This window comes from Aulonocara stuartgranti (genome assembly GCF_965226115.1).
Source record: "Aulonocara stuartgranti genome assembly, chromosome: 20".
Lineage (NCBI taxonomy): Eukaryota > Metazoa > Chordata > Actinopteri > Cichliformes > Cichlidae > Aulonocara > Aulonocara stuartgranti.
The window spans coordinates 4794561-4804210 of record NC_138956.1 but is presented as its reverse complement, the minus strand read 5'-3'; the positions used below and the strand labels follow the sequence as shown (position 1 = coordinate 4804210).

Genomic DNA, 9650 nt, shown 5'->3' with positions numbered 1-9650 from the left:
TCCTCACCCACCCCCTGCCCGGACCGCTGTCTTTTCTGTCTGTCTATCGCACATGCTCAAACACGGCTGTCCTACTCCCCCCCCCCCCCCCCAGCTTGCCAGAATCCACAGCCAAACCGATGGCGATTCTGACCTTTATCACGAGGCACATTTACGGCACGTATTCACTGGTGTAGGAAGGACACAAGTGAACTACGTGTGGTGTGAATCCTTCAACTGCAGAGCAACTCTTGTGTGTCGTCACGTTTCCTCTGCTGTGGTTTTCAGTGAATTCTGAACCTCCTGGTGCAGAGGCCCGCCTAAAGCGAGGGGGAAGTCCCAGCAGAGTGAAGAGCGCACCGCTTTGAAGGAGGAAGGCGAGTGTGAGCGAGGGTTGCTCCTGGTTCTGTTGCTGTGTGCGTGTGTGGGTATATGAGGAGGGTCAGGTTTACCCCCACAGGCAGGGAGGCCTTGGCCTGCGGCTGAACCTCACACTCCGACAGCTGGTGTTGACCCGAACTGTGCCCCCCATGGGTCACCTCCCCTTTATAAAACACACACACACACACACCCCGCCTCCTGCATGTTCTTTTTTAACGAAAGTACCACAAACACCTGAGGAGGAAAGAGCATTTCTGATATTTGAAGCAAACACGAGAGAAAGAAGAGAGGCTTTCTTTAGCATTTATTTCACCTGTGTGGTGAATAGAAAAATAGGATGAAGACAAACTTTTGAAGGGAAATCTAGAGACCATTTTTAATTTGTTTGCGTAGTAAAAAACAAAAAAACAAACAAATTCAAAACATTTGCATTAAGAGCTTGTGCCTTTCTTTTCCCTGCAACCAAGAGAGAAAGTAAAAGTATCTTTGGAATTCCATCTTGAGGGCTAATTTTAATACATATCACCATCTGTTTTATCTACTACATTAAAAGTCCTATAAATATTTTTGTCCTCATATTTATATGCTGAAGTAGCATTCAAGATTGGAGCATACGTTTTTGTTGTTTGTTTTTTTTAATATTACACTTTTTTTTAAAAAAGGGCAAAACAAAAACTCATGAACAAAAAGTACCACCAAAGTTCAGCAAGTCACTTTTTTTTTTCCAGTAAAGAAAACCTTAATCGTGCAACTACATTTAACAAAAAGTAAAAGTACCACGTATGTAATCTTCAGGATATTTTCATCTTAAGCATGATTCTGTACAATTTTGCATGTTTTTCCTACCTCCCACAGTAGTCAACACAAGCGTACAATGACATAAGGGGTACAAACCACAGCTGCTATTGAGGCTTCTCCATTTCTTAGCATTTTTAATCCTTTGTTTGTCAGTAAACGACGGCTCTACCTGTGTCATCTCAAATAAGAGTCCCACTGAGTGAGGCACTAAGCCTAGCATTCCCCTGTTTGACCGTTAATGCAAAAAGAAGCGCAGACACGTTGTGAAACATGGTTTCAATTCCACATATCCGGTCATCTTTGGTATCGGGACAGCGGAATGCATAGTTGCAGTGATAAGAGAGGAAGCTGGTCAGATCTGGTGCTGCTCAGCATATACGTTTCAACTCCAGCCTCTAGAAGAAGAAAAAAAAAAACCAAAAAAAAGAAAAACAAACCAACATACAGCACCACGCTGCTGTTTGGCCTCAGGGAAAGGGGCGAGGAAGAGGGGAGGGAGGGAGAAATGTCTCTTTTTTTAAATTCCTGGGCTTTGCAGGGTTCTGGGTGAGAGCAGTCAGAGATGCAGAGACTAGAGAAAGAGAGTGAGCGAGTGAGCAGAGCTTCCTCCAGCCCAGGAAGGAAGGAAGAGTTTCCGCTAGCGTCTGACTGTCTGACTTGCAAGAATGTCGCATTTGTGGCAGGGCTTTGCTCCATTTTTTTGGCAGGCTTGCTGTGACCAGCTGTCTCCTTTTTCTCTGTCGCTTCACGTCTCTTCCTTCCAACCCAGTTTCTTTGGATTCTGCTCGGCTACAGCCCCTGCAGAGGAACTCAGCTGATTGGTTTGTCGGATACGGTCCATACTGTCCAGTTGTCTTTTTTTTTTTTATTCAAGTCTGTTATTGTCCCGTAAATTTCAGCTCAAAAGGTGAAGGTATTGAGAGGTCAGTCTGCTTCAAGTTACACTCCCCCATCCCCATTCATGAGACTAGTCTTCCATTCTCACCCCTTCCCTTACACTCCTATGAGGGGGTTTTGGCCTCGTATCGTCCTACCACATTGCCGTTTTCCTGTTTGGGGGAGGAGCAACCTGGGGTGGGGCCGCTGTAAGGGGAGGAACTGCTGCTGGTGGAAGTGGGTCGGTGTGGCACAGAGAGAGAGAGGGGCAAGGGTGTGTCAGATGGCGCAGTCAGGGGGTCCCGATCGCGCTCTGGGGGTCGCAGGGCAGCAGAAGGTGGAAACGGGAATGCCAGCGGGAATCCTGTCATGTAGAAAAGCCTGCCAACGCGGCGAGCCACCTGAGGAGACGAGAGGAGATCACATGACTGTCAGTACAGCCTGTTGAGCATCGGGTTATGGACTAATGTGTACTGAATTTAGAGAGAGAAGAAGAGAGGCTGAGAATGTGGGGCAGGCTAGTTTAAGGGAATCAGCTATACTATTCTAGCAGTTTGTCTCGGTCCTACAGACGGGAACGCACACTCAGACAAACACGGGTCCACTTGATCATACACAAACACACACACTCTCACACGCGCAGGTCTGTGAGGTGTACCTGTGAGCGGATCTTGAGTGCGGGCCCCAGCTTTAATCCCATGGTGTTGAGCAGGTGCTCCTCAGTGAGCAGTGGCAATGTCTCTCCATCAATGGCCTGCTCCCGAAACACCTGGCGGAGACACAGCCTCTTCAGCCACAGCCCCGACACACACAGAAACACACACGACCCTACACATTCGCTCACACGAACACTACAGAACAGTGGGCTCTATTCCAAAATGTTTCATACTCATTTTGAGAACGCAATTGGAGATTATCAGGAAACATTTTTGCAATATGGATGATTCAAATTGTAGAGACTGTAGTCTTTTATCATTTTAAACATCGTAATGTTGGGATTGGGATGTTTTCTATGCCATATGTATATACGGTTATCATTTATTGTGCAAAAATGACTCCAAAGGTTCATCTAAATCTCCGAGACAGCTGAAGCCTAATTATGGTGTCTACTTTGTTCCTTATCAGTTCCCTTGGAGTCAGGACAGCAGCAAATCCCTCCCCATACACGTCTCTGACTCCAGAAATGTTCCTCTGGCCCTCTTCCACAAGATGTCTTTTGTCTCGTCTCCTTTCCATCACCCCCAACTGGTCACAGCACATGCTGCTCTTCCCTGAGCCTGGATCTGCTGGAGGAATCTTCCTGTTAAAAGGAGGTTTTTCCTTTCCACTGTTGCCAAAGTGCTCACTCATAGGTTGTCATTTGATTGTTGGGGTTTCTCTGGGTTATTGTAGGGGTCTTTACCTTACAATATTAAGCGCCTTGAGGTGACTGTTGTTGTAATTTGGCGCTATATAAAATAAGTTGAATTGAATACCTAGTCCTAATATTTTACTCGTTTCCATTTTCCAATGATGAGAACTTTCTCTGGATAGTTCATTTTGGAACGTCGCACAGCCTGGATTAACACACAAATGCACGTTTCATTCACACAAGCTACACCTACATGCACTTTAAACTCACCGTCATTCACACAAACGTGGCTCAAACCATTAAACATGACCATGCTCTCTCATGCATCCACACACATTCACAAAAACCTTGAAAAAGCTGCAGGTTTACTGCTTCTACCTAAATATAATGAGACGCCTTTGACAGTACTGCAGTGGTTTTGGGGTTTGAATTATATCTTAGTACACTGTTTTTCCTCTATGGTTAATAATCAGCCTGCCCCTGGCCTCAGTCCCCTTCTCTCTCTCTCTTTCCTGCTCTCTACGTTCTCACCTGTGTGTATTCAGCACATCCTGCCAGGCTGCTTATGAAGCCGCACACATCCTCCACACTCCACTTGCTGATGTCCTCCGCAGGGTTTGCTGTGGCCGAGTCCTCCCCATCCATGAAAAGACCTCCCAAAGAGCCTGAAAAAGCAGCAGTGGGTGAAAATGATGTGTCAATATATACACACACCAGGTACAAAGGTGCTATTTGTTTTCAAATGTGTATTTTTTTGGTTTGGTTTTAAGTGTCTGTGTTAAGTAAACTAATAGATATCTTAAACTCATTTAATAAATGACTGTTACAGTTTCCTTCAGGTGCTCATTACCAGTCTTTTCTTATGCTTTCATAAAGTAAACGTGCCGCTTGCTGCTATGTCATCCCACTTTATGCCTGCAAACCAACAACCCCCTCAATCCCTCCCTTCTGCCCACGTGGCTGTGCTGTTGGTGGCGTGCATGTGGGTCACCCTGGGGTCAGAGGAAGAGGCCCTAACAGGGAGAGGCCTCCACACTAGAGACATGCACAGAGAGTGATTCTAATGGATTTCACGTGTCAGCTCTGAGCTCTGTGTGTCGTGTGTGCGCGTCTGAGTCTCTCACCCGTGTGAAAATAAGGGTTGGCGTAGGGGAATCCGAAGGGAAATGACTGGGCATGAAGAGCAGGTAGCGGTGGCAGGAACCCTGGTGGCAGGTGGTACCTCAGATCGGTTTTGCCCAGTCCAGTGGTAAAAAGGTGGCGACTGGGGGACTCTGTACCTGCAGAACTACAAGGGGCGCTCAGCCTGCCTGAGCGCTCTACAGTCTCCTTGGCACTGTCACACACTCCCTTGCTGCCAGTGTCTTTACCCCTGTCCTTGGGTTTACTGCTGGACTTGGCACCGACTCTCTCCAGCCTCTCATCGCACATCTCTGTCTCGCTGTCTGAGTCCTTCATTTCCTCTTCGTGCACTTCCATGTCTTCCTCCCTTCCTCTGTCCTCCCTTCCTTCTCTGTGATCCCCACTATGGATTTGCGTCTGGGGGACCCTGCGGGCCATCTTTCTGGATTCGGCATCTGTGCCAGCAGTGGAGCTCTGCGGCTGGGTGTCTTTGGGTGTGGACGACGCCCCCGGTTGTTGCTGTTGTTGGTGGTTGAGTGTTAGGAGAGGCGTGGTAGCCCCGTGTCGAAGCACCAGCATTGCGTTCGTGCGGCGGGCCAGTTCCTCGCGGAGAGGATGGCCCTCTGGGATGTCATGGAGGCTCCGCAATGCTGGATGGTCGAGAGGAATTCCAGGAGGTAGAGCCCCCAGAGGGTCAGAGCCCAACAGACGTTGCTGTTGCTGTCGCTGGTGGAGATTTTCCAACTCTTTCTGTCTCAGCAGCTCGGCTGACATCTCAAGTCTGCGGCAGCGAAACACAGAGAGGTTTACCACACAGTCCAAAAGCTTCCTAAACCCATATCTTAATACTTTTGATGTAGGCTTTCATCATCACTTTATTAAACACACCTGGCCAGGTTCTGCTTTCTCAAGAGCTCCTGTTGGCGGGCAAAGAGCTCTGCTTGAGCTGGCTGAAGGAAACCGTAACCTGTAACAAAAACAGCACAAATGTAACAATGCAATGTCCCAAGTTTTGGAGGAATCTTTGAGTTAACATGTTACAAACTAAATCAAAGTGCCAAAAAGAAATACTAGGGTGAAAATTTGATTTTCTTTGTGTGTTGTGCAAAAGTATCCATCTGGCCTTAGAATTACTTATGACTCACCGGGGGCTTGGCAAAGAGCAGAGGGCATGCCAAGGAAAGGAGGCCGCAAGTGAGGTCCTAAGGCGATGTGAGGAGCAGTTGGAGGGGACAGTAGGGGTGGAGGATGGGACATTTCTCTGTGGACACAAATTAAACAAAAACATCAATCTCAATTTTAATTTTACTAAATAGGTTGAAATAACACGAATGTTCAGCACACGCGACTTCCTACGTCAGTGGAACAGTTTTCACTTCACATTTTGATTTTTTTCCCCTCTCTCTTCTCAGAAAATTTCAGCTGCTGCTCTGTGTGTCTGTGTGTGTGCGTGCGCGAATGGTGCCACACTGCCAATGTATGCAGTGTATTTTTATCAGTGGTGCTCCAGAGGCCCTCATGTCGCCCCAGCGCCTCATCAGTCTTGTCACGCCGCAGCAAGCGCCGCTGGCCATTGCTGTACCCTGGACTGCAGCCTTTCCTTTCCCTGCCGCCTCACACATACACGCCACAACTCCAGACCCACACACATAATGAGGGCTGAATGCACAATGCCAGTGTGTCATGCTCCGACAGCTGGGGCGGCCCCTGCGTCTTGACCGGGGCCACGGGCTGAAGGACCTTCTAATTAACACTCATCCCTCCTCTCTTCTCCTCCTCTCCCCTTTTTTCTGTGTGCTCTTCTCCCTGCTTCCCTCCCTCTCTCCAGGCTGCATTGAAGCCAGTGAAAAGATGGAGCATCCTACAACCCCTGTTTCTGAAAAGGCCTCTCCATTATTGGCTTAGTCTTTTGTCCTCTTTGAGGGGGAAAGGTGCCTCTCACCTTTCCCCCTCTTTCTCCATCTCTCCCTCTGTATTACCCACCTTTTTTCTGTTCTTTACTCCCTTCTCTCTCCTTCTCTATGACCTCTGAAAAATCTGTCTGCTCTCTACTGTTATTCCTTTTGCCTGTGTATTTTTATCTCTCCTCATCCCTTCATCTTATCCTGTTTTCGCCTTGTGCATCACTTCCCTTTTTCCCCTCCCTTCTGTCATTCTGTCCCTCTTTCAGTTTGGCGTGCATCCTTGGGGGCGCGGGAATATGGCTTCTGAAGCAGCACGTAATGTGTGAAAAGTGAGGCATGTGCACTTTGACCCACTGAAGGCGTCAGAGTGTGCGAGGCTTTGATCCCAGAGTGGATGATGATGCCGCCCGCCTGCTCTGTCTCTCTACCCTCTCTCGAGCCTTTTCCTGAGCTCAAGCTCGAGCTTCTTTTACCCACACGTCTCCACTTCACTCCCCTCTCTGCTCCCCGAGCTGCTGCAATCACACCAATCAGAGCTCAGCTGTGCGCGACTGCCGCCGCACAAAAGCATACACGGGAAACAAGCTGAGGAAAACAACAGAGTCAAAACCAACACTGGGACACATGCGACCGCAAATATTGTTTTGCAACAGTGTTCAAATTAGCCAGCGCCTGCATGTCTCCCGCCTCACTAAATGGTGAGGGAAAAGAGAGAGAGAGAGAGAGAGGGGAACTGTGAAGAGGGAAGGCACATCTACGAGAGCTGGTGGATGAGATGGGGTGGTGTGGGAGGTGTGAGGTGGCAGAGGCAGCACTGAGAGGGTGGGTGGGTGTGTGTGCTGGAGAGGGGAGGGAATGGGGGGGCGGCAGCATTCATCGATCGCCTCCGCCGCTGAAATGTTAATGCTAATCGTATAACCGCTCTCTCCGGCGGTGCCTCGCACTCCAGTGGCAGCTCCAATTAATCTTGGGTGAGGGCTGTGGCGCGTGACCCTGGAGCCGCGAGCCGGGGCCCCGCTAGCCGCTGCTTATGTAATTACACCGCCCAGTGTGTAATCACCTGGCCTAATCCCTCAGGGCTAGCAATTAGCCTTCCGACGCGCAGTTCCACTAGGCTACGTTAAGGCGCCCCCCAAGCCTCCCCCCCCCGCGCCGCCCGACCATGGCTCCCGCATGCCAAATTCCCATCACCCCCCCCCCCACACACCCCTCTGATATTCCCCCTTTCTTCTTCCCTCTTCTTGTACCGCCTACCCTTGCCTAGCGTTAGCCCTCAAATGAATAACGGTCAATTAAAGCTGCATGACTGGGGCTGCCAGGCGTCTGCGCCACCATAATTAGGCCTAATCACGGGGAGTGAGAGAGAGAGAGAAAGAGGAGAGAGAGAGAAGAGAAGGAGTGTTTGTCTGACACTCCCCTCCACTCCCTTCCTTCATCTCTCCCTCTCTTCCTCTTTTTATAGGAGGCAATTTTGAGGGAGGAGTGGCAGACATTAGTCGTTTTGCTCTGGGGCTGTGTGTGTGTGTGTTGGGTGCTCCTACATGTGTTTGTGTGTACTTGTCTGTTTTTCTCTGTGTGGTTTTATTTTCTCTTTTTTTTTTGCACCATCTTTGCATTTTGTTGGCAAACCACTGACATGCTATAAAAAGATGAGGCAAAAAAACTCAGAGACTGAAAATAGGCAGACTCACAAATGCAAGGTGGACTCATAATCAAGCAAAACTGTATCGCTGGATTCTCTCTTTCAGCCTGTGTGTCTCCTGCCTGCAGTGAGGCCAGGGGCTCCTGGGGAATTCACTGGTGTGTGGCGACCTGTCAGAGTGGCGACAGCGGCCCCGTCCCACAGCAGCCCAGGCAGTGTGTGTGTGTGTGCATAAGTGCGTCTGTGTAAGTGTGTGTGACAGGGCTGCCCTTAATGACTGGAGCGTGGGGGGATTAGGAGCGCCGCGCGGCCGCCTTCGGCTCCTTCTCCGCAGGAACACATTTACACAGGAAGCTCATTAAAATGGATGAGGCTCCCTCCACGCTTGCGCTCTCTCTCCCTCTCCCACCCTCCCCTTATCTCACACTCTCCCGATCTCCTCACTCCCTATTTTTGTTCATCTCTCTCTCGCTCTCTCTGTTACTCCGTCATCTCGCCATCTCCCATCTCCTCTCTTCCTTTTTTGCTTCCCTTTCTTCATTCCCGCTTTATGCTCCAATGTCCCCCCCCCCTACACACACACTCTCTTTACTTGTCTCTACCCCTCCCCTATTTGCCTTGCAGATGCTTGGTGAGCTTAGTGCCATTTAAGGCCAGACAAATGGAACGCCAGGCTCTAAGCCCATCGAGCGGCCCTAATGATTTGTTTTTAACAATGGGCCCTAATGGGCCCCAGGTAATCAATGATGAGGGGTCGATGGAAAGGTGAGCCACGGAGAGAGTTAGGGAGGAAGAGAGGGGAGCGCTTCCATCTCTAACTCACTCCCTCAGCCTTCATTCTTCATTTTATTGCTGTTATTATTTTTTTTTCAATATACCAATTATCTCCATATTAATTTTCTCCTCACTTTTGCACTCATTCTCTCTGTCTCCCCCCCCCCCCCCCCCCACCTCTCTCTCTCTTCTTTTTACTAGTTCTGTTTATCGTTATTTATCTATTTCTATCGTCCGATAACGATATAAATCACAAAAATGTAACATTTTCTGTAAATTCTGTGAATCTCGGGCAGCTCGACTTGCGTGAAGTGTTTCCAGCTGCGCGTCGTGTAGCTGGAGTCGAGTGTTTTAACCGATGCATGAAACGATACATTTTTAGACATAAGTTGTAAAGGCCGCCGTTTTCTTTGTGCGTATTTATTACACGGCGTGCTGCGGGGAAAAGCCTGTTCTAACGTTTGAGTCTAAGGTTTATTTTTTAGCACCTGGCGGCTCTTTTCTACTTCTCATCCGTAAATAATCTGCTCTTTCACGTGATTCAGTTTATTTTGAAAAGTCTCAACAGGATCTTGAGCTTTATTGCGAAAGGTTTATGTGGAACATAAACAAGCGGACACGTGATGGTTTTACCGTCATTGTTGCTAACGACAACGCATAAAAACAGGCGCTTGTCCGTCCGTAGTGTGGTTATATTAAATATAAGAGAAAGAGAGAACTTTAAGAAATTAATATAGCCACTACAGTGACCGTCAAAACGATGAAAAAATATTGCTGTAAACAGTTTATTTTGCGACACCACAAAACAAACAATAGCGTAAAA

The 9650-nt window shown here is 48.5% G+C and overlaps 1 protein-coding gene across 5 annotated transcripts in view; it reads right to left on the bottom strand.

Moving 5' to 3' along the window:
- Positions 1-647: 647 nt before the first annotated feature.
- samd11 (sterile alpha motif domain containing 11) overlaps positions 648-9650 on the bottom strand; it is a 50072-nt gene continuing 41069 nt past the window's right edge. For 3 of the 5 annotated variants that reach the window (XM_082517741.1, XM_082517742.1, XM_082517743.1), the window contains 6 exons: positions 5653-5768; positions 5396-5474; positions 4510-5288; positions 3917-4050; positions 2693-2803; positions 648-2435 (listed from right to left, as the gene is read on the bottom strand). In XM_082517741.1, coding sequence (XP_082373867.1) covers positions 2160-2435; positions 2693-2803; positions 3917-4050; positions 4510-5288; positions 5396-5474; positions 5653-5768 — 1495 coding nt within the window. In that variant the 3' untranslated portion in view covers positions 648-2159. The other 2 variants (XM_082517744.1, XM_082517745.1) reach the window with 2 other exon arrangements.